General features: G+C 48.2%; 1 protein-coding gene across 2 annotated transcripts in view; it reads right to left on the bottom strand.

The window, feature by feature from the left end:
• LOC140398583 (oxysterol-binding protein-related protein 7-like) overlaps positions 1-24,588 on the bottom strand; it is a 114,208-nt gene that overhangs the window by 60,874 nt on the left and 28,746 nt on the right. For both annotated transcript variants that reach the window (XM_072487405.1, XM_072487406.1), the window contains exons 2-8: positions 18,388-18,618; positions 15,382-15,504; positions 12,844-12,897; positions 12,619-12,732; positions 9,755-9,925; positions 7,942-8,065; positions 5,251-5,354 (exon numbers count right to left, since the gene is read on the bottom strand). In XM_072487405.1, coding sequence (XP_072343506.1) covers positions 5,251-5,354; positions 7,942-8,065; positions 9,755-9,925; positions 12,619-12,732; positions 12,844-12,897; positions 15,382-15,504; positions 18,388-18,486 — 789 coding nt within the window. In that variant the 5' untranslated portion in view covers positions 18,487-18,618. The remainder of the gene's footprint in view (positions 1-5,250; positions 5,355-7,941; positions 8,066-9,754; positions 9,926-12,618; positions 12,733-12,843; positions 12,898-15,381; positions 15,505-18,387; positions 18,619-24,588) is intronic.

The raw sequence follows: 24,588 nt of genomic DNA, 5'->3' as shown, positions 1-24,588 counted from the left end.
TATGCAGAAGCCCACGAGGAGGGGCTACTTAGGGAGCGACGGAATCCCCAGGCGGAATTCGACCTGTTGACCACGGGGAAAGCAGAGGCACAGTGGAGGAAAGCGCAGGGGGCGGCGTATGAGTATGGGGAGAAGGCGAGTCGGATGCTGGCACATCAGCTTCGTAAGAGGGAGGCAGCGAGGCAGATTGATGAATTCAAGGATAGTAGGGGGAATACGGTGCGGAGTGCGGTGAGAATAAACGAGGTATTTAGGGACTTCTATGGGGATCTGTACAGGTCTGAGCCCCCAGCGGGGGAGGAGGGGATGCAACGATTCCTGGATCAGCTGAGGTTCCCGAGGGTGGAGGAGGAGGAGGTGGCTGGCTTGGGGGCACCGAGTGGGTTGGAGGAGCTGGTTAAAGGATTGGGGAGCATGCAGGCGGGGAAGGCCCCGGGGCCAGATGGGTTCCCGGTTGAATTTTACAGGAAATACGTGGACCTACTGGGCCCGTTGCTAGTGAGGACTTTCAATAAGACGAGGGAGGGGGGGACCTTGCCCCCGACAATGTCCAGGGCGCTGATTTCTTTGATCTTGAAGCGGGATAAGGATCCATTGCAATGTGGGTCGTATAGACCGATCTCGCTCCTCAATGTTGATGCTAAGTTGCTGGCGATGGTGCTGGCTACGAGAATTGAGGACTGTGTCCCGGGGGTGATTCATGAGGACCAGACGGGATTTGTGAAGGGTAGGCAGCTAAATACAAATGTGCGGAGGCTCCTCAATGTGATTATGATGCCCTCGGTGGAGGGGGAAGCGGAGGTAGTGGCAGCAATGGACACGGAGAAGGCCTTTGATCGGGTGGAGTGGGAGTATCTTTGGGAAGTGTTGCGGAGGTTTGGGTTCGGGGAGGGGTTCATCAGTTGGGTCAGGCTGCTATATAAAGCCCCGGTGGCGAGTGTGGCTACGAACCGGCGGAGGTCAGAGTACTTTCGGCTGTACCGGGGGACGAGGCAGGGGTGTCCCCTATCCCCCTTGCTGTTTGCACTGGCAATTGAGCGTCTGGCCATGGCACTGAGGGAATCCAGGAAATGGAGGAACACCGGGTGTTGTTGTATGCCGATGACCTGTTGTTGTAAGTTGCGGATCCAGTGGAGGGGATGGTGGAGGTCATGCGGATCCTTAGGGAGTTTGGGGACTTTTCGGGGTATAAACTCAACGTAGGGAAGAGTGAGCTCTTTGTGGTGCATTCAGGGGACCAGGGAAGGGGGATAGACGAGCTACCGCTGAAGAGGGATGAAAGGAGCTTTCGGTACCTAGGGATCCAGGTAGCAAGGAGCTGGGGGCCCTGCACAAGCTCAATTTGACACGGTTGGTGGAGCAGATGGAGGAGGACTTTAAAAGATGGGATATGCTGCCACTCTCACTAGCGGGTAGGGTGCAGTCGGTCAAAATGACGGTACTCCCGAGGTTCCTCTTTGTGTTCCAGTGCCTTCCCATTTTGATCCCCAAGGCCTTTTTCAAACGGGTAAGCAGAAGCATCATGGGATTTGTGTGGGCAAATAAGACCCCGAGGGTGAAGAGTGTGTTTCTGGAGCGTAGCAGGGACAGGGGGGGCTGGCGCTGCTGAATTTGTGTGGCTATTATTGGGCTGCCAATGTGGCGATGATCCGTAAGTGGGTAATGGAGGGAGAGGGGGAGGCATGGAAGAGGCTAGAGATGGCGTCCTGTGTGGGCACGAGCCTGAGGGAGCTGGTGACGGCACCGTTACCGCTCTCGCCGATAAGGTACACCACGAGTCCAATGGTGGCGGCGACGCTGAAGATCTGGGGGCAGTGGAGGCGACACAGGGGCGAGGTGGGAGCCTCGGTTTGGTCACCGATTCGGGAGAATCATCGGTTCGTCCCGGGAAGGATGGATGGGGGGGTTTTGGAGCTGGCATCGGGCAGGGATTAGAAGAATGGGAGACCTGTTCATCGATGGGACGTTTGCGAGCCTAGGGGCGCTGGAGGAGAAGTTTGCGCTACCCCCGGGAAACGCTTTCAGGTACATGCAAGTGAGGGCGTTTGTAAGGCGGCAGGTGAGGGAATTCCCGCTGCTTCCGGCACGTGGGATTCAGGACAGGGCGATTTCGGGTGTATGGGTTGGAAAAGGCAAGGGTTCGATGATTTACCAGGAGCTGAAGGAAGAGGAGGCGGCCTCGGTGGAGGAGTTAAAGGGCAAGTGGGAGAAGGAGCTTGGGGAGGAGATAGATGAGGGTCTGTGGGCTGATGCCCTGAGTAGGGTTAATTCTTCCTCCACTTGCGCCAGGCTCAGCCTAATACAATTCAAAGTTACTCACAGAGCGAATATGACAGGGGCGAGGTTGAGTAGGTTCTTTGGGGTGGAGGACAGATGTGGGAGGTGCTCGGGGAGCCCGGCAAATCACGTACACATGTTCTGGTCGTGCCCCGCGCTGGATGGGTTTTGGAGGGGTGTTGTGAGGACTATGTCCAAGGCGGTGAACGCCTGGGTCAAGCCGAGCTGGGGGTTGGCATTATTTGGGGTAACGGACGAGCCGGGAGTGCAGGAGGCGAAAGAGGCCGGTATTGTGGCCTTTGCGTCCCTGGTAGCCCGGAGGAGGATTTTGCTACTATGGAAAGAGGCGAAGCCCCCTAGTGTGGAAGCTTGGATCAATGACTTGGCAGGGTTCATCAAGCTGGAGAGGATAAAGTTTGCCTTGCGAGGGTCTGTGCAAGGGTTCTCCAGGTGGTGGCAACCATTCCTAGACTATCTCGCAGAGCGTTAGGAGGAGGTCAGCAGCAGCCCAGGGGCTGGGGGGGGTTTCTTTGGGGGTGGCGTTTGGGTGAAGGTGGGGGCTTTTCCCTATTTTGTGCTTTTAAATGTTATATGGGGGGGTTATTGTATATGGGGGAAATCCAATGTATAATTTCTGATTGTTGCGTTTTTGCTTCTTTTTTCTTGTTGGGGGGGTTTTGTTGAAAATTTGAATATATATATATATATTTTTTTAATGAAATAGGAGTAGGAGTGAGCTATCCGGCTCCTCGAACCGGCTCTCCCATTCATAAAGATCTTGATTGACTCCTGCAATTGTTGAATCAGCGACATCAGTGTAGCACCTTATCTTTACAGCCTAGTGCAAGACAGAGCACTTAAAGAAAATCTGTATTATTGTCACAACTTGGCTTACAGTAACACTGCAATGAAGTTACTGTGAAAATCCTCGTCGCCACACTCCCGTGCCTGTTTGGGTACACAGAGGGAGAATTCAGAATGCCCAATTCACCTAACAGCAAGTCTTTCGGGACTTGTGGGAGGAAACCGGAGCACCCGGAGGAAACCGACGCAGACACAGGGAGAACTTGCAGACTCCGCACAGACAGTAACCCAAGCTGGGAATCAAACCCGGGACCTTGGCACTGTGAAGCAACAGCGCTAACCAGAGTGCTACCGGCCGCCCATATAAGAGTTGAATCAGAGAGGAGTCCTGAGCAAGTTAATTTGATATCACGTCTTTAAGCCTCTAACTGCTCGGGCATTTTTCCTGTCTGAAAACACCAAAAGTACAGAAATCGGAGAAATTATTTTCACAAAATCTTTCATGGTATGTGGGTGTCGCTGGCAAGCCAACATTTATTGCCCATTCCTAATTGCCCCTCGAGAAGGTGGTGGTCAGCTGCTGCAGTCCCTGGGGTGTAACTGCACCCATAGTGTTGTTGGGAAGGGAGCGGCAGGATTTTTAAATCATTATCATAGAATTGACAGTGCAGAAGGAGGCCATTCGGCCCATCGAGTCTGCACCGGCTCTTGCAAAGAGCACCCCACCCAAGGTCAACACCTACACCCTATCCCCATAATCCAGTAACCCCACCCAACACTAAGGGCAATTTTGGACACGAAGGGCAATTTATCATGGCCAATCCACCCAGCCTGCACATCTTTGGACTGTGGGAGGAAACCGGAGCACCCGGAGGAAACCCACGCACACACGGGGAGGATGTGCAGACTCCGCACAGACGGTGACCCAAGCCGGAATCGAACCTGGGACCCTGGAGCTGTGAAGCAATTGTGCTATCCACAATGCTACCGTGCTGCCCGGTTTGGACCCAGCGACAGTGAAGAACTGTGATATATTTCCAAGTCAGGATGGTGTGGGGCTGGGAAGGAAACATGCAGGTGGTGGTCTTCCGGGCATCTGCTGCCCTTGTCCTTCTCGGCGGTAGAGGTCGCGGGCTTGGAAGGCGCTGTTGAAGGAGCCTTGGTGAGTTGCTGCTGTGCATCTTGTAGATGGCACACGCTGCTGACGCTGTTCATCAGTGGTGTGGGGGGGGGGGGGGGGGGGGGAGTGGATGTTGGGAGTTGGTGGATGGGGGGGCCAATCAAGTGGGCCGCTTTGTCCTGGATGATGTTGACCACCTCGAGTGTTGTTGGCTTGCATTTTTTCTATAATTACTGTACGTGAACACCAACACCCTTGTGCATTGTTGCTCAGTTATCAGACATCGTCTGGTATTTAACTTCCATTTCTCTGCTTTACTTTTTAAATCCCATTCTTTTTAAAAAATAAATTTAGAGTACCCAATTCTTTTTTTTTCACAATCTTTGGGATGTGGGGATAAGACCCACACAAACACAGGGAGAATGTGCAAAGTCCACACGGACAGTGACCCGGGCCTGGGATCGAACCCAGGTCCTCGGCGCCGTGAGGCAGCAACAGTGCTAATCATTGCACCACCGTGCTGCCCTTTAAATCCCATTCTAATCTTTCATAAACGTCCAACCTTTGGCTCCTTCCTAATCCCACCCATTTGGCACTCTCATGCCTTACTCCTAAGAGTCAAACCCACCTCTCCCTTGTCGTCTCCAAATCCACTGATTGGCAAACTATCCAAAGGGAGGAGGAGCAGGAGGGCGAAGAGACACACACTGTACAGGAACTACGTGCCTACGTTTTGCACCAAGTTTAGCCTGTTCTGGTTCTATGATTCAAGGGAATCCCTGGCTGGTGACCAACCCAAAATGAGGTTAGTGCATTCAGGAAGGCACATCAAAAGACTTTGTCGGGAACACCCAGAGGCAAAAGTTGTGACGTTGGAGGGAGAGCACAAGCCTCCAAGAAACTCATCTACCCGACCCTTCAAGCATCACCTACACCGCACGTGGCAGAGCCTCAGAACCCATCGAACTGGAGTGGAGGCAAGACATCCTCAATCCCGGCAGCTTTCCTAAGTGGAACGTTAGGTTTGCACAACATGGTTTGTCTCATACCTGAACATCGCCAATGACAGGCGCTGAGTGAACCCTGTCCACTACCTCCAGCTTCTGCAGGAGTTTATTGAGCTCTCCCAGGTTCGACTGACACTGACTGAGATCTAAAAGACAGCAGAATACACAAGATTCACAAATAAGTTAAATAAGCCGCAAATTAACAATTTTAACCAAAACTATGTCGAAGCCCAAAGGGGTGAAAGTTTTTTTTCTGGTAGAACAGTGTACCCTCTTAGAGATCAAAATCTGCATTGCAGTTGACAATTTTCCCCCCATTACTTTTCCTTCCGCCTCCATTTTTCGTCTCGCCTCCCGTGAAGAGTCAGAATGACGATGGTCAAGTATGTTTTTATGATTGCTGGCTTCCCATTTCCAAGTGATTTCATCCTAGTTTTCAAATCCCTCCATAGCCTCACACCCCCCTATCACTGTAATCTCTTCCAGCCCAAGAACCCGGTGAGATATCTGCGTGTGTCTAATTCAGATCTCTCGAGCAACACCGATTTTAATTGCTCCACCACTGGCGACTGAATGAAAAAGTGAAAATCGCTTATTGTCACAAGTAGGCTTCAAATGAAGCTACTGTGAAAAGCCCCTAGTCGCCACATTCCGGCGCCTGTTCAGGGAGTCTGGTACAGGAATTGAACCGTGCTGCTGGCCTGCCTTGGCCTGCTTTCAAAGCCAACGATTTAGCCCGGTGCTAAACCAGCCCCTGTGCTAAACCAGCCTTCAGCTTCCAAGGCCCTAAGCTCTGCAAGTGCATCAAAGCAACCGCATTCCGGGTCCTCAACCTGGGTTCACCTTCCAGTAAAGAGTTAGTGGACAGACATCAGGAGGAGGATTCTGTGCCAAGTTCTTCCTCTTCCACAGATGGAGAGGTTAGCTGGGCCACCATTTCCAATGTTATCCAGTGCAGCAGCTAGGGTGGCACAGTTGTAGCCACCTAAAATGGCTGATTCCCTATTAATTTGGCCAAAACCCGATTTAAAATGGCTAACCGAAAAGGCTGATGGGAAAAGCAGCCAACAGGACACAAACGGACAGCTGCAGGCAGAATATCATATTCGGCTCTGGGGAAGTCGGCCCAGATCGATACTCAGGACTATTAGCAGCCCATCAACCCAGACATCTGCAGTTAAATCGGCTATCCCCGGGAACAATTGCAACATATTAGCAATTGAATACTGGGCCAGACCTGTCGGCGCCTGCAGTGGCCGAAACAACGACAGGTGAGCGACCACCCCCCGATCGGGGAATCGCCTCACAATTGGACGTATCGAACCCAGTGATTGGGAATAAGTCCAATCACTTGGGACTCAGGGTCAAGGGCCGCCCCGAGAGGCGGGAAGCCCCTGGGCCCTATAAAGTGAGGGGCCAAGTTCAGATCTCTCTCTCTCTCCCTTCTTCGCCTGCTCGAGACCTTCGCAAGAACATCAACCAGCAACTGTAAGCTTGAATCAGCGATCGCTATCCGATAAAGACTCCTAGCCATCGACGTGTATCAGCCTTTTGAATCCCGCGGGCCAGATCCGATTCGATAAGCCATTCGTTTTCCTGATCTGGTGGGCTCTTCCTAAAGTTAAGTATTGACAGGTTTCTACATAGATAGTAGGATTATTGTATAAACATTACTTGTTGTATATAATAAATGACCGTTGATTTCAATCTTACTAAGCGGTGTGCTGACTTATTAATCATAATTCGAGCTTGAACCACGTTGCGGTATCAGAAAGATACCAGGCGACTCATGAGCAAAGCTGACGTAATCAGAACTAAATAAACTAAGGCTAATAAGAGGAACACGGTGGAGCAGTGGTTAGCACTGCTGCTTCATGGCGTCGAGGACCCAGGTTCAATCACGGCCCCGGGTCACTGTCCGTGTGGAGTTTCCCCACTCTCCTCCTGTCTGCGTGGGTCTCACCCCCACAACCCAAAGGTGTGCAGGGTAGGTGGATTGGACACACTAAATTACCCCTTAATTGAATAATAAAGGAATTGGCTACTCTAAATTTATTTACAAAAAAAATAAAATCCAATGCAGCAGAAACTGAAGCTGGGACTAACTCACCTGTCATAATGTGGTCACTTAGCGCTCAGGGCCCTGTGAAACCGGGCAGCACGGTAGCATTGTGGTTAGCACAATTGCTTCACAGCTCCAGGCTCCCAGGTTCGATTCCGGCTTGGGTCACTGTCTGTGCGGAGTCTGCACATCCTCCCAGTGTGTGCGTGGGTTTCCTCCGGGTGCTCCGGTTTCCTCCCACAGTCCAAAGATGTGCAGGTTAGGTGGATTGGCCATGATAAATTGCCCTTAGTGTCCAAAATTGCCCTTAGTGTTGGGTGGGGTTACTGGGTTATGGGGATAGGGTGGAGGTGTGGACCTTGGGTAGAGTGCTCTTTCCAAGAGCCGGTGCAGACTCGATGGGCCGAATGGCCTCCTTCTGCACTGTAAATTCTATGAAAATCTATAAATTCTATGATAATTCTATGATAAAACCCCGAGAGTCATATAACAAACAGCTTTATGCTGTAATCTAGAGTACCGAGCGATGAGGAGCATTCTCTCTGGACGAATGAACGGATTGTTTCCCGCTTTGGTAATCTAGGTAATCGATTTTGTGAAAAAGGCACAGATTTTATGCGCCTATGAATCTGATGCAAATTAAAGTGTAAATAGTCAACAAGGAGAGTTACCTTTAGCACACTGGTCCCATTCCTCTGATGGCTGCATCCACGGCGCCGTCACTGCCTGTCCACCCGCAGGAAGGTGACCATTTCCTTTAAAGATGTCTCCACTGAAAGCGTCACTCTTCTGTGGCTAAACAATTAGATAGCAGTCAGAGATTGGGCTTGATTCAACCAGATGGGAGCAAAGTCCCATCGCGAGCGCGTTTAGCCGTGTGTTTCCCGGCGCTCGCAGTGCCGGAAAACACATGGCTATACAACGCGGCTTGCGTTGCACAAGGGGCCTCAACGGGGAACGCACGGCCGAGGACGCAAATAGCCCCATTTTGTACAGTGGGGAGCTCGGTTCGCCAAACTCCCCATTGTAGTCAGAGAACGGGACGCCAATTTTAAAGCTGTAAAAACAGGCAAAGCTCTCCGCAATATTAAGATCAGAGGGTTAGATAGGGTGGACAGTGAGAGCCTTCACCCGCGGATGGAAATGGCTAGCACAAGGGGACATAGCCTTAAACTGAGGGGTAATAGATATAGGACAGAGGTCAGAGGTAGGTTCTTTACGCAAAGAGTAGAGAGGCCGTGGAATGCCCTACCTGCTACAGTAGTGATCTCGCCAACATTGAGGGCATTTAAAAGTTTATTGGATAAACATATGGATGATAATGGTATAGTGTAGGTTAGATGGCTTTTGTTTCGGTGCAACATCGTGGGCCGAAGGGCCTGTACTGCGCTGTATTGTTCTATGTTCTATGTTCTATTAAGTGGGAGACAGAAAGAATTCTGAACAGGTGGCTGGGAAGTAAAGATTTAATTGAAGATGTGGGTTTTCAATGGCATGGAGAACACAGCAAAACAAATGGATTTATGAAGTGTGTTTCAGAATATAACATCTGCAGTTCCCTCTGTCAGCAGTGAACTGGTGGGAAAAGGGGGCTGCACAGCTGAAGGAGTAGGAGGCATAAGGCTGGCAAACCTTTCAGAGGGTCAGTAGGTGGGGAGGCCATAGAGCGATTTGTAAAATGAATGAAGAATCAATGCGTTGAGAACCTAAAATGAAAGTCTGGCCTTGGACAATTCGGTCTTGTACAGGATAGGGTACAGGTGGAGGAGTGCTGCACAGGGAGCCAGTGAGGGAACACTGAAGGAATCGAAACTGAAGATGCGGCTGGGAGTTTGTGCAGCGATGGACAAATTGAAACTGGGCAAGTCTAGAACTAGGAATTACAGTCTGCGGGGAAGGAGTCAGTCATTTAGGACTGAGCTGGGGAGGCTTTTCCCTCATTCCAAGGAATCTTCACTCCACACAGAGAGCTGTGGGTGCTCAGTCGATGAGTATGTTTAAAACAGAGGTTGATACTTTTTTTGTTTACACACTACAGAGATCAGGCAGGACAATGAAGTTAATGGAGAAAGTCAGTCATCATATCGAATTACAGGGCTCGAGCGGGTGAATGGTCTACTCTTGCTCCCGTCTCTTATGAAACCAGCAGTTTGCAAATCAATTTGCAGTTATATGTATAGGATGAGGGGCTCGAAGCACGGATTAGAATAAACAGACTGGGCACCATTGAGTGGATGGGAAGGGAGCAGAAGCGAGTGGAGCTCCCTGGCCTCAAGGACTACCATCATCCCCCCCACCCCCCACCAATCCCCAAACCAACGCAACACACCCAGCCTTGCGATGTCTTTGGTCAGAGCAGAGAAGACGCCACAGTGCGGTTTCCCCCATTAGACCACGATCAAGCTCTCGGAATCAGACCACAATGAGAACTGAAGGTGAACGCGCCCAAGGTAATGGACGTGCATCTGCAACACCGTGACATACCTTGCTGCACAGAGGTAAAATGGTACTGGCCGAGAGGAATTCTGCCGTGGGAGAGATGGAAAAGTTATATCCGTTTGCTCCGTATGGAACTTTAACAGGATCACCTTTCTGGAATAGTCGATGATAGCAGAGCTTGGACACCCAGGTGCTGAAAACGTCCTGAGATTTCACCTGCAACACAACGAACATTACATCTAGTAATTCCCAGCATTAAAATAAAGAGTCGTCACACACACCCACTGACGGTTCGCCTGTGCTGAGGAGCCAGTAACACAAGAGCTAAAAGTCCAATTGTTTCAACCTTTGCATGGTGGAGCCTTTGTTGTTTGATAGGCCCAAGAACACCGTCACCGTGACTGGCCTAATACATAGTGTCACGGGTAGACAAACAGCAGCTATACTGAGCACTGTAACTGTACCAATAAGTCTTACGCACTCACACATCACAGATTGAGGCCATTCAGCCCATGGTGCTTGTGCCAGCTCTTTGGGAGAGCAATCCAATTAACCCACTCCCTTGCCCTTTCCCCATAGTCTGCAAATATTCCCCCTTCAAGTATTCAACCAGTTCTCTTTTTGAAAATTACTTTGGAATCTGCTTTCCTTTCGGCAATTTATTCCAGATCGTGCCCCAATTGCAGTGGATGAAGGCAATCTGGAAGGCTGAAGTTGATGTGTCGCACGACTAACCACTCGAAGCACTTCGTAATAATAGATGTCAGGGCCATCGGTCGGTAGTCAGAGGCACGTTGTGCGCCTTGTCTGATTTTCCGAAATGTAGCTGGGGGATGGAGCGGTAGGCACCATTGACGTTTGTGTAGCAGTGGTCAGGGATATTCGGGCCGCTATTGGAACAGGAAATGTGTTGGTGGAATTTTAGCAAGACACTCTGAGGTTGGCCTGGTTGAAGTCTCCGACAACGATGAACAAGGACTCCGGGATCCAGGTTGTATTTAGTGGTGTATAATTCATCAAGCGCCTGCTCCTCTTGAGCTTGGGTGCAATGTAGACCGCTGTGATGATGGCAGGAAGTGAACTTTCTCGGAAGGTAGTATGGGCGGCACTTTACAGCCAGGTATTCCAGGTCCAGGGAGCAGTAGTTTGCCAGGATTGCTATGTCTGAGCATAATTGATGAGGAGGGAAAGCCCTCCAACCCTTTGCTTTGCCCGATGGCGCCGTGCCGTCCATCCGGTGTATTGAGAAGCCATAGGTTGTTTGGCACAGACCAGTGAAGCAGGGGTAAGCCATGTCTCTGTGAAACAGAGCAGACAGCAGCCTCCCGCTTCCCTTGGAGAGGCAAGTTTTTGATTGCTTGGACGCTTGCTGGGAGTATGTTGGGGGGAGGAGACTTGAAACCGCGTTGTTTCAGTCTCACCTGCAGAGCGAGGCCTTTCCCTTGTTTCCTAGGTCAATGAGTGGTGCCGGGATCTGGCGAGAGAAGCCTGTCCTTGTGGAAGTTAAGTGATTTTGTCTGGAGGGGTACTGGGCTCTGGTTGAGATTTCAGGGTTGCCGGGCGTGGCATGTTCACGATCCGGTCGGGTCCCGCATGTTCATCTTCCTTTCGGTGTGTTCGGATCCTCGTATGGGGTCTTCTCTGCTTTGGGGATGATTATGTTTCATTTGGATCACTTGGTCTTTCTGGGTTGGGTTGGGCCAGCCATCGTGGCCGGGTCCAGTGTCAGTGGTCGGGTCGAGTGCTCCTGGGATCGGGCCTCCAACAAGGCCTGGTCGGGCCCCAACGTTGATTTTCTTCCTTTCCTTCAGGTGAGTCGGGGCGATGGGTGGGCCTCTCCTCGTCGAGCGCTCCAGATGCCAGGATGAGTTTCAGGCGGGGTCAGACTTCTTCTGCTTCCAGACACACAACGGGCTTGCACAGTTTAGACAGCTGGCTTCCAAGACCAAATTCAAAAGTAGCACCTCTACCTACTGCCCCAGCTCAGCTCAGGGAGAAAAGCGCAGAACTGGGATCAATGCTCGGCCCACACACCTCAAATCCACATTGTGCTGAACAGCTGTCAGCTGAATGGTATTGTTACTACTGGTGGCAATCTTACTGGGCCAATAATCCAGAGGCCTGGACTAATGCACAGACACAAGCTCATACCCCACCACGGCCGCTGGGGCAATTCAACTTCTATTCACTAAGAAACTCGAGAATAAAACGCTCATGTCATGAAACTACCAGATTATCATTAAAACCCATTCTGTTCACTCGTGTCCACCAGTGAGGGAAATCCGTCATCCTTACCCAGCCTGGCCTATATGCGACCCCCAGATCCATGACATAGAACATACAGTGCAGAAGGAGGCCATTCGGCCCATCGAGTCTGCACCGACCCACTTAAGCCCTCACTTCCATCCCATCCCCGTAACCCAATAACTCCTTCTAACGTTTTTGGTCACTAAGGCCAATTTATCATAGCCGATCCACCTAACCTGCACGTCTTTGGACTGTGGGAGGAAACCGGAGCACCCGGAGGAAACCCACGCAGACACGGGGAGAACGTGCAGACTCCGCACAGACAGTGACCCAGCGGGGAATCGAACCTGGGACGCTGGCGCTGTGAAGCCACAGTGCTATCCACTTGTGCTACCGTGCTGACAATGTGTTTGACTCTTAAATATCTTCTATAATATCCTAGGAAGCCACTCAGTTGGTTTAGACCATGGGTGTACTGATACCGCATAGACTGCAGCAGTTTGCCATCACTTTGCCAAAGGTAATTAGACTTGGGCAATGAATGCCAGCCTCACCAGCAACACTCATATCGCAAAGACAATTATTTAGAAAAACAAGTTTCCAACTACAACAACTTCACGTATTGCAGAGCCCGAGTAGGTTAAAAAAAAACATTATTTTACCTTCAGGTGATAAAGGTTCTCCTCGGCGTCTAAATCAATGCGTTTGGATTTCTTATTGATGGACATAACGGAAAGGCCAATGTTGATGGAGCCATGGAGCTTCCCTCTGAGAATCTGTGATGTTCACAAGAGTTAGGGTTACCACGGGTTCGGGCTACCACACAGCAGCCCAGTTCTTATTCATTTGAAAAAATCTGTCTGCATAAGCCAGACAAAGGAACTTACATCTTGCTGAGTCTTGGCATACTTGAGAATCCCCTTTTCCAAGATAAAATATCTCTGAAATGATAAGAAAAGGACATTTTTCTAATTTTTCCATTTGTAAATAAAGCTTCCCTTCATACTTTACCTTCCTTGACTTAAAGTGGCAACTCCTGCCGGGATATAGCCCCACAGGTAATTACAGCCACCCAGGTACCTCACCTATGTGCGCATACGCTCTATGTGAAGGTGGACAGTGAATGATGAATTGTTTAACAGTGGAACATGTCACAGCCAAGACAAGACACTGGGTCTACTCATGCCAGTCACAGCTTCCAGCTGGACTCATAACGAATTGTTAGGAATGGGAACCTTAGCTAATTACACCTCCAACACCCGCCTCTCCCCATTGCGATACACTGCGAATGCACCCCCAGTCCCTTTTGATGCAGAATTAGAGGGGCTATTTGTAGCAACTCTGACTCCTGGTTTGTCGAGACAGTAAACTATTCCAGAAGTTAAATATGGACCTTTGCTGGTCGGTGTTACTCAGTACTACATTGGTCATTGTGTCCTTCTTCCTGACCATCACAAGGGATGGAGGTTGAACAAAATCCTACTCCAGTCGAGTCCACAATCTCTCAATGATGATTTCTTTCTTCAGTGGCCAAGATATTTTAATCTTTATTAGCGTCACTGCAATGAAGTTACTGTGAAAATCCCCATGTCGCCACATTCCGGCACCTGTTCGGGTACACGGAGGGAGAATTCGGAATGTCCAATTCACCTAACCTGCACATCTTTGGACTGTGGGAGGAAACCGGAGTACCCGGAGGAAACCCACGCACACACGGGGAGAACGTACAGACTCCGCACAGACAGTGACCCAAGCCGGGTATTGAACCTGGGACCCTGGCGCTGTGAAGCAACAGTGCTAACCACTGTGCTACCGTAGCACCCTGGGGTTCTCTAACCTGAAGTTCCCTTAGGTTGAGAAACGTTTGTAGTTAACATCTAACAAATGAAATAAATCAAATCGTCCCAGGAACCAATCTGTAACAGCACAATTAAAATGTGTTAAAATAACAGTGGACAGAAGAATACAGAGGAAAGGGGAGCTCAGTTGCTCTAACTCCCATTTGGAAGGTTTAAAGTCAAACCCCTTACTCACCGATGTTCAATTTTAACCATCTCCCCATGAGTTTGACTAGTTCTCATCTACAATACTGAACAGCCAAGCTTCGCTATAGCAGACTGAGCTAACAAAAAAGCCAGGACCTGGAAAAATAAAACGCCATTGCAACCAGCATTGCTTTACAAGGTAAAAGTAAGGTAAAGTCGCCACAGTCCCAGACAAACAGAGGCTGCTTTTCTCTTTGAGGGGTAAGGCTGACTGGTGGTGATTTAACCTGAAGGTCTCCACGCCTCAGGTGAGGGGCAAGGTTCATGAATAACTTTAGCCGGTACGGGGAATGAGCACACGCTGCTGGCCTCGCTTTGCATCATGAACCAGCTGTCCAGCTAAGTGAGCTAAACCAGCCCCCTATTGCTTTACCATCAACAGTATCAATGGAGAATCCTCCATCTTGGGCTACACTACTACTGTTAGGGCTTGCATCAAACGTAGCACCTTTAACAGAATAAAATGCTTCAAGGTGCTTCCCAGGGGCATCAACAACATTTGACACCAAACCACATGGGGAAATATTGGAGTAACTGACCAAACATTTGGACAAAGAGGCGGCTTTTAAAAGGAACATCTTTAAAAAAAAAAAATGAGGAAAGAGAAGGTGGGGAGGAATTCCAGAGTTTGGGACCCCAGCAGCTGATGACGATGTTACCAATGGTGGAGCAATTAAAGTCAGCCATGTTCCAAGAGGCCAGAAAGAAACCATTGCGGGTATCTCTGAGAACTGTGGGCTGGAGGAGATTAATGGTTAAGGAAGGATAAAGCCAGGAAGGGAATTGATAAGAAGGATGTGAGTTTTAAAATGAAATGGAAGTCAACGCAGGTCAGCAAGCTCGGGGTCATGGGTGACTAGGGCTCATTGCGAGTAAGGACATGAACAGCAGAGATTACCAAGCGGCGGCACAGTGGTTAGCACTGCTGCCCTACAGCGGCAGGGACCCGCGTTTGATTTCAACCCTGATTGGCTGTGGAGTTCTCCCAATGGCTGTGTGGGTTTCCTCCGGGTGCTCCGGTTTCCTCCCACAATTCAAAAAATGGGCAGGTTAGGTGGATTGACCATGATAAATTGCCCCTTGGTGTCCAAGGCGGGGTTATGGGGAGTGGGCCTAGTTAGGGTGCTCTTTCAGAGGGTCGGTGCAGACTCCAATGGCCTCCTTGTGCACTGTAGGGAATCTATTTGAAGATTTATGGCGGATAAAAAAATAGAAGGTCAGCCAGAAATCCTACTCTCGCAGACAAAGTAGGAACGTTAAATAGGTGACTCAAAGAGTGGGGAAATTTCATTGGGGAAATTTTAAAATAAGGATTAAGGAGGTAGAGGAGGACGGGGAGCTTAGCAGCACATCGTTTGGAAGAAACAATAGGACCGTAACCTTGTGCCAGCCTTTCAAAGGCCATTTCCTCTTCTTCAACAGGTATCCTTCCTGCCTCTCGAGATCCAGTGAAGCACGCCTGTTCTCCAATGGCTCCTCCATCACCTCCCAGTTCTCGGAGTTCTGAAACGCAAGAGACAACACTTGAGAAACATAGCAGTCTGTGCACTTAGCTTTTGTTACATTTTCCTAACTTGGCCGAAAGCCTTGGCTGCTTCATTTCCTCCTATTTTGGGATGAGACAAAATCAATCAAGATACGGCCCTTTGCTGGGCTATAGTTCAGACCAACAAAATATCCTTCGAGAACATTTCAATGTCATAGGAATTTGAGTAAGAGTATCTGCTGTATAAACAACACCCTGCATAGCAAACATTACAAAGCAGATGTCCTTTCCTGATGTCTCAGCAGGGACCGCGAAGATGCCCCCACTAGCCAAACAGCTTTTTAAAAAACAATTTGTTCATGGGCGTGGGCGTCGCTGGCTGGGCCAGCAATTTTGCCCATCCCTAATTACCCTCGAGGGAGCAGTTAAGAGTCAATCACATTGCTGTGGGTCTGGAGTTACATGTAGGCCAGACCAGGTAAGGACGACAGGTTTCCTTTCCTAAAGGACATTAGTGAACCAGACAGGTTTTTATGGCAATCGGCAATGGTTTCATGGACTTTTAATTGCAGATTTGTTTTTTACATATAAGTTTAGAGTACCCAATTAATTTTTTCCAATCAAGGGGCAATTTAGCGTGGCCAATCCACCTACCCTGCACATCCTTTGGGTTGTGGGCCCACGCAAACACAAGGAGAATGTGCAAACTCCACACGGACAGTGACCCAGAGCCGGGATTGAAACTGGGACCTCAGCGCCGTGAGGCGGCAGTGCTAATCCATTGCACCACCGTGCTGCCCCCTAATTCCAGATTTTTATTGTTACCTATCCAATCCTGCCGTGGCGGGATTCGAACCCGCGTCCCCAAAGCATTACCCTGGGTTTCTGGTTTACTAGTCCAGAGACAATACCACTACGCTACCGCCTACTAACATTCTTCAGCAATGCTGTGGTTTTTTTTTTTTTTAAGTGACATCATTACCACTCCCTTTGCCTTTTGTTCCATGACATCTTTAGTATTTAATCTTCTCTGCCCTCTAACCTACCCCTGACCTGCTCTTTTGCTCCACCTGCCTCTCCCCCACCTTTTTAGCAGCATAAACCCATCCCATTCCTACCTCTCTTCAGCCCCAATGGAGAGTCACATTCAGATTGGAAAGGTATCTCTGCGGCTGGGTTTTTCCAGCACTTTCTGCTTTTATTTCCAAATCTCCAGTACTTTGCTTTTACTTTACCAGCACTCTTTGCCTCGGCCTACACGCTGGGACAAAAGGGCTACATATCCAAAGTTTGGCATCACCCCAAGTGCAAAGTCTCCCATTCTGAAAGGAACTGATCGTTAACTGTCTTGCATCTGAAAAGACAGATGACAGCCTGTTCTTCTCTAACACTGGGGATGAAAAGAAAGATCTGCTCCATAAATAGAGGAACATTGAAGCCACTGTGAATTGACTTAGTTCTGCATTTGAGGGAGAGATGGGGGGGGACTATTGGGTGGCACCCATCATTTACTCATTGAGCAACGAATCCCTGTTTCATCCAGGAACAAGCAAAGCGCTCAGTTGCAATGACACTTCCAGTACATGATGGTAATGTGCGGCACTAAAAGGTGAGCACGTCCATCAGCATCACCAAACTTTATGCATCTGCCACTCCAGAATCCAACAATGCCAATGACAACTCTTCTATTAAATTGTTCCAGTCTGATGGAAACCTACTTTTCTTTAGAATATAAAAGTTTAAGGGAAGAAATGACTTAGTGACATTATACTATTAAAAATCATATTAGCCATGACAGCAGAGAATGTTCAGAGCATGGGGAAAGATCTGATAAGGAAGTCAGTATTCAAACTGACTACCCACGTTGCAGAATAGACTCATTGTTATCATTACTGGGCAAACATTCCACCTGTAGAAAACATGGTGGGAAACAGGTGGTTCGATCACACCATATTATGGAAACATAGAGAAGTTTTCCATTGCCATATTATCTCTTAAAACTTGACAGACAGACATTTTGGTCAATTAGATGAATTATAATTACTTTAACCCAATCACAGTCAGAAAGGGGACAGCACCTCAAAAGATTATGATTTCCTTATGAGACCGAGAGAGAACCTTTTTTGCGCTCTCCAAAATCAGCTCTCATCTCTCTCTCTCTCTCTCTATCTGAATTCATCTTTAACCTAACCTTTGAAACCTATTTTTAAACTTTGCTTTGCAAGCAACTTGCATTTTCTTTAATTTCAATTTTGTATTGTGCATTTTGATCTGAAGAAATTACCACGAGCTGAATTGTATTTTGAATTCAACTCAACCATCTGTATTTGCGTTGGACAAACAACTTTCTAGATTCTGTACTCGCATAAAATTTGACTTGATCAGTAGACTTTAAAACTGACATAAATAAAGCTATACTTGACTTCACCCAAGAAGCTCAGTCTCGGGTTCTGTAAGATTAACATATAGTGCGGCGACACATAAATATATTAACAAAAGTACAGATCCATCACAATCCTCCATCCATTCTGTTGTCATGGATAACAGGAGGGAAGAGAGAGTTAGTGTAATTACTTTCAGCATTGCTGCAAAACATGCCATACTTTTTCATGAGGGCAAAAGAATCAATAATAGCCAAAAGAAAATGGAGAAACATAGTCTGACTGTCAGAAACATTGGTTAGCATGTTGGGTAGCAAGTCTTGGCTAGAAATGAATTTGGACAAAAGTTCTCTGCCCATCACATTAACCTGCCTTCTCGCTTTTCAGATTTTGGAACTCAGGCATTTTCAATTTTTCTTCCCAGTTCTTTTCTTCCGTGGTATTTCTCGTTGAAGTCAAAAAGTATGGCCATGTTAAGAAAAGAAGAAAAAGCAGGGAAGGGATGTGAGGACCTCCTACCTGGCGCGTATTGGTGGGTTTTGATGATGCATTGCTGCTGCTTCTGGTCAGAGTGGATGTCCTTTGGGGAGCAGGGAGCCCCCTCTCATCACCATTCATGGTTGCCTCACATCCAAATAGCACAACGCCCAGTATTCTAGTACTCACGGACTGAGGAGATTTCTAGAGGTTGAACCAGGTCCGATCTCCTGGGGAGATCATGTTGACACATCTGGACGCAGGCAAACATTCCTGAAGAGCATAACAAAATTAAAAAATTTAGTCAGCCCTTATTCGAAGATCAGCCAAGTCAGCAAAAGATAACAAACACCATTCTACTGGTATAAAGTGCTCAACTTGAATGGTTAACCTGCGTAGAATTTACACAGGGCAAAAAATATATTCAACACTCTTTATGCGCTGCACAATTTATCATATTCCCTTTACTGCATTTCACCCTAGCAGTACATTCTTCTATTGCTTTCCCCTCTCTGGATAAAAGGTTTCTCCCAAATTCACCACTGAATGTATTAGCAACAATCTTACATTTATGGCCCCTTGTTCTGATCTCCTGAATAGTGCAAACACCCTCTCCACATCTATCCGACCCTCCGTTAGGCTACCCGTGCTACAGAGAAGAGCCGCAGTCTGTTAATTCAACCTAGTTATCTCGTGGTCGGAGGCTAAGCAAATTAACAGCATTTCCAAGAGACTATATAGGACGAATGTAGTAGTGCTGTTGTAACTAGGCTGATCTTGTCAAACACAATAGCCCATCTACGTATTGCCTCAATGCAACCCCCGTCCCCCTCCCAGACCAGGCCATTTGTTTTTGTTCTTAAAGTTGCTACATCTTGTTGCAGTCTCCCACAGCTACACTTTATTACCCAACACATTTCTCCCTCTCTTTAGTTCTGAGGAAGAGCCAAACAGACACGAAAAGTTAATTCTGTTTCATTCCCTACTGATGCTGCCAGACCTGCTGCGTTTCTTCCAGCATCCTGTGTTCTTGTGTTGGATTCAAAACATGTTAACACCTAAAAAGGGTTCGGATAATTCAGTGGGGTAGACATCAGCCTTCATTTTCAAGGCCAGATTCCAAGGCGGCCCATACAGACAGGCTCTTGCCACTGGCTTGAAATGGTGTTGGACGCCTCTAAAACAGTTGCGGGGGACAAACAGCACAACATTACACAGTTCACTGACAAGCTCACAGATGGCTGCTGTGAGAAATGTCACAGTGCTGCAGCGCTAAGTGCTCAGAGAGTACTTCAGGTTAGTGCCACGTAGGAGGAGCTTTACTCGACACCATACTGCTCCTGACATGTGCTCAATTAAGAAAAGGATCTAATATCTTTTGTCTTAGGCTAGGAGCCTTGGCTCAATGGTAGTACTCTTGCCTCCAAGTCAGAAAAATTTGGAATGAAATGCCACTCCAGGGACTGGAGCACATAATGCAGATTGACTGGAAGTGGCACTGCTGCGTCTGACATAACATCTTTTGGAGGAAGCATTAAGTGGAGGCCCCTTCTGGCCTCGCAGGGGAACGCAATACCCAAAGTTTCATTTCAGAGAGCAGGGAGCTCTTCCCTGGCATTCTGGACAATATATTTCCCTCAACCAACATCACTTAAAACAAATGATTTGGTTATTACCCAACATTACAGGTGGGATTCAACAGTGTGCAAATTTACTGCTCATTTTCAAATGCTGAGTAACCCTTCCCGAGGAAAAATATAAATACAAGTCCGGCTTTCTCGTTGGAGGACTAGGCCAGAGTTACCGCACTGTCAGATATTCTGCCAACCCTCCCACACACACAGCCGCTGGTTAAGACATCAGACAGCATACAGCTGCCAAGGAACAACTGCTACAGAACAATGTCCTTGCAAGGAACAAGCACCTTTAGGGGCTGGTGGAGTGAGTAAATTCCCCTGGTGTTGGGAGCAGCGAAAACAGGAAAATCAGGGAGCCTTCCAAAAATGCACGTCCTGCTCCCTGGTGTTGTGTTATGCTGCTTCGTGTGGCATAAGCTGCTTCCTTGATGTACGCTTTGACAAAGGAAGCTCCAGACTATGAAATGAGTTCAACGTGTTTATTGAACTATTAACACAGTTCTTAAATGAGTTCGACTCCCTGCTAATCTAACTGTAGTAACTCAATCTATCTTCTCCAGCCTGCTCTAAGCCACGTGCTGGGTGTGATGCTGCTGATCAACCCCGATGTACTCACTCGATGTCTGTCCGTGGAAAGAGGCAGAGCATGTGTGCCCTGTCCTTTTATATGGGTTGTGAAGTGCCTCCTTGTGGTAATGCCACCTCTGGGTGTCCTGATTACCCATTGGTTGTGTCCTGTTGTAATGACCCATTGGCTGTATGTTTGCATGTCATGACATCTGTGCTCCCTCTAGTGGTTACTTAGTTGTAGTGCATTTATATTAACCCCTTGTGTATATACAGTGATGCATATCACCACACCTGGCAGACTCTGTTGTACACTACATGGTCAAGAAAGCCAAACTTCCATAAATCTGACTCATAAAAGTTGGACCCGATCATTTATAGTGTTAAACACACTTAAATCCATTTATTTTTATTGCAAGTGGATCATTTAACCTTTGTGTAATGTATCATATGGCTAGACAGCAGGTTTATATCTCAAGGAAACATTCCTACACAGGAAGTCATTTAGGGTTAGGAAGAGGGCAGCACGGTGGCACAGTAGGTAGCACTGCAGCCTCATGGCGCCAAGGTCCCAGGTTCGATCCCGGCTCTGGGTCACTGTCCGTGTGGAGTTTGCACATTCTCCCAGTGTTTGCGTGGGTTTCGCCCCCACAACCCAAAGATGTGCAGGGTAGGTGGATTGGCCACACTAAATTGCCCCTTAATTGGAAAAAATGAATTGGATACTCTAAATTTAAAAAATGATAACAAAATGTTTTAAAATTAGATTAGGAAGTACTTATCAAGCCAGCAATGACCAGACCAATTATAGATCCATAGAATCCCTACAGTGCAGAAGGAGTCTGCAACGACCCTCCGAAAGATCACCCCATCTTGTCCATTCCCCTGCCCTATCCCCATTACCCCACCTAACCTGCACATCTTTGGGCTGTGGAAGGAAACCAGGGTGCCCAGAGGAAACCCACACTGACACGGAGAGACCGTGCAGACTCCACACAGTCACCCAAGGCCGGGATCGAATCCGGGTCCCTGGTGCTGTGAAGCAGCAGCGCTAGGCGTGTGAAGCAGCAGCGCTAACCGCTGTGCCGCCCACTCAAATCTATCCCAAGAGCTCAGCCAATTTCATAAAACACAGGACAAATGTCTGATAGATTGATAACTGCTATCTACTGAGACTAGGCCACTCTCCAGTACTGCATTCCTAACCTGAGACTAGGCCACTCTCCAGTACTGCATTCCTAACCTGAGACTAGGCCACTCTCCAGTACTGCATTCCTAACCTGAGACTAGGCCACTCTCCAGTACTGCATTCCTAACCTGAGACTAGGCCACTCTCCAGTACTGCATTCCTAACCTGAGACTAGGCCACTCTCCAGTACTGCATTCCTAACCTGAGACTAGGCCTCTCTCCAGTACTGCATTCCTAACCTGAGACTAGGCCACTCTCCAGTACTGCATTCCTAACCTGAGACTAGGCCACTCTCCAGTACTGCATTCCTTTTCCATCACCTTGATGCCAAGGCTGGTTGACAACTCTTCATGAACAAATTCTATTGCACAATACAACACATTTACTGAATTCAATGGAAATTCCAAGCTGGTTATGAAATAACTCACATGAAATAAAACCTTTGTTTCGCCCTGTGATCAGGACAGAGGGCGAGGGAGGCACTTTGCAGAACCAGTTATTAGGAATCCTAAGAGCAGCCGAGGGCTATTTCCTTTCTAATGCTTCCTCCTGGTGTTGACAATTCAGACGATTTGGAAATGGCGGCCTCGGAAGCCATCAGCACCCCAGCACATCAAACCATCTATAGTGCTGCAATCCCGTACCTCACCACAGTACACAGTCTTTGTACAACTCCCACCCTCTAATACCTTGAAAGTTCACTTTGAAATTATGTTTCAAGGGCTTGATCTCAATACTTTGAAGCTCTCGCCAAATTAGCAATCGAGCCAAACTGTTCAGAATGACCCCTCGTGAGATTGTTTTCTTTCTGATAGCCACAGCAGAGAACAGTTTGTTCCCAATGTGCACCAGAGCGTGGTATTCCTGCATTGCGGAAAATCATGAAGAACAGTTTTAATCTTCCTGGTTTGCACTTCGCTAACCATCAGCTGAAATGATAAACCACTACCCAAGTAACTCAAGTGGTCTCACACATGCCAATACAGCATCAGTACTGGGTGACCTTCCTATTCCCAATAGATCTCTTGATTTGCAATGATATCCCTTCAGAGGGGAAAAAACCCAACCCATCAGTCCATGCAAACTCACTCACAATAATGTGTGGAGAGAGAGAGAGAGTGAGTAGTGAGAGTGAGTAGTGAGAGTGAGTGAGTAGTGTGAGTGAGTGAGTAGTGTGAGTGAGTGAGTAGTGTGAGTGAAGAGTGGTGTGAGTGAAGAGTGGTGTGAGTGAAGAGTGGTGTGAGTGAAGAGTGGGTGAGTGAAGAGTGGGTGAGTGAAGAGTGGGTGAGTGAAGAGTGGGTGAGTGAAGAGTGAGTGAGTGAAGAGTGAGTGAGTGAAGAGTGTGAGTGAGTGAAGAGTGTGAGTGAGTGAAGAGTGAGTGAGTGAAGAGTGAGTGAGTGAAGAGTGAGTGAGTGAAGAGTGAGTGAGTGAAGAGTGAGTGAGTGAAGAGTGAGTGAGTGAAGAGTGAGTGAGTGAAGAGTGAGTGAGTGAAGAGTGAGTGAGTGAAGAGTGAGTGAGTGAAGAGTGAGTGAGTGAAGAGTGAGTGAGTGAAGAGTGAGTGAGTGAAGAGTGAGTGAGTGAAGAGTGAGTGAGTGAAGAGTGAGTGAGTGAAGAGTGAGTGAGTGAAGAGTGAGTGAGTGAAGAGTGAGTGAGTGAAGAGTGAGTGAGTGAAGAGTGAGTGAGTGAAGAGTGAGGTCTCACTGGAGCATGAAGTTTCAAATTGTTCTTGCACCAGTGTGCGGAGTATGGTACAGTGTCAAACAGACAGTAAAAAGGGCTCAAGGTGTCCCTTGAAACCATCTCCCCTACCCTTCAATACTGGTTAACCTTTCAGCTAATTGGGGGCAGCATGGTGGCGCAGTGGGTTAGCCCTGCTGCCTCACGGCGCTGAGATCCCAGGTTCGATCCCGGCTCTGGGTCACTGTCCGTGTGGAGTTTTGCACGTTCTCCCAGTGTTTGTGTGGGCTTCGCCCTCACAACCCAAAGATGTGCAGGTTAGGTGGATTGGCCACGCTAAATTGCCCGCTTAATTGGGAAAAAATGAATTGGGTACACTAAATTTATTAAATAAAACTTTCAGCTAATTTGTACAATTCAGTACAATCGCTCTCCCCATACTCTCTAAATATTTAATTAAGCCAGCAGCTGCAGCACAATGCAGCACCTGTTGTATTTCAGCCCCTCGTGTGCACAGTACAGATCTGCATTGGTGGCTGAATAAACCAATTGCTGCTGAAGTGAATGATAAGCAGCCACAAGTTATATCAGCAACTTAGCCGAAATGTAAAATCTACTTTTTGTCAACAAGTTGTTACCTTCTCCCCTCTTCAGGAACCACAGGCACCGTCAGTATTATGACTCAATGGCTACTTTTCATGTGGTATAATCTGGGTGAGGAACACCACCAGCTTTTCAACCACTGTGGCCATCACCCCAAAAGCTTATCCCACCTTCACCAATGCTCAGCTCAGCATTGGTGCATTCATCACTGGAAATTATGGGATATTAATCCATTAAAATTTTTTTACAGTACCCAATTATTTGCTTCCAATTAAGGGGCAATTTAGCGTGGCCAATCCACCTACTCTGCACATCTTTGGGTTGTGAGGGTGAGACCCACGCAGACACGGGGAGAATGTGCAAACTCCACACGGACAGTGACCGGGGCTGGGATCGAACCCGGATCCTCAGCGCCGTGAGGCAGCAGCGCTAACCACTGCGCCACCATGCAGCCCGGGATGCTAATCCACATCAGGCAGCTGACACCAATGTCAGTCAATCTCAGAACAGTTATTGTGGCAGAAAAGTTAGAGGGGCCCGAGGGGTGGGGTGAGGGAAAAGAGAAAAGAA

Source organism: Scyliorhinus torazame, chromosome 21, assembly GCF_047496885.1.
Source record: "Scyliorhinus torazame isolate Kashiwa2021f chromosome 21, sScyTor2.1, whole genome shotgun sequence".
Classification (NCBI taxonomy): domain Eukaryota; kingdom Metazoa; phylum Chordata; class Chondrichthyes; order Carcharhiniformes; family Scyliorhinidae; genus Scyliorhinus; species Scyliorhinus torazame.
Note: the sequence above shows the minus strand (reverse complement) of the source record. Positions and strands in the feature narration are given on the sequence as shown.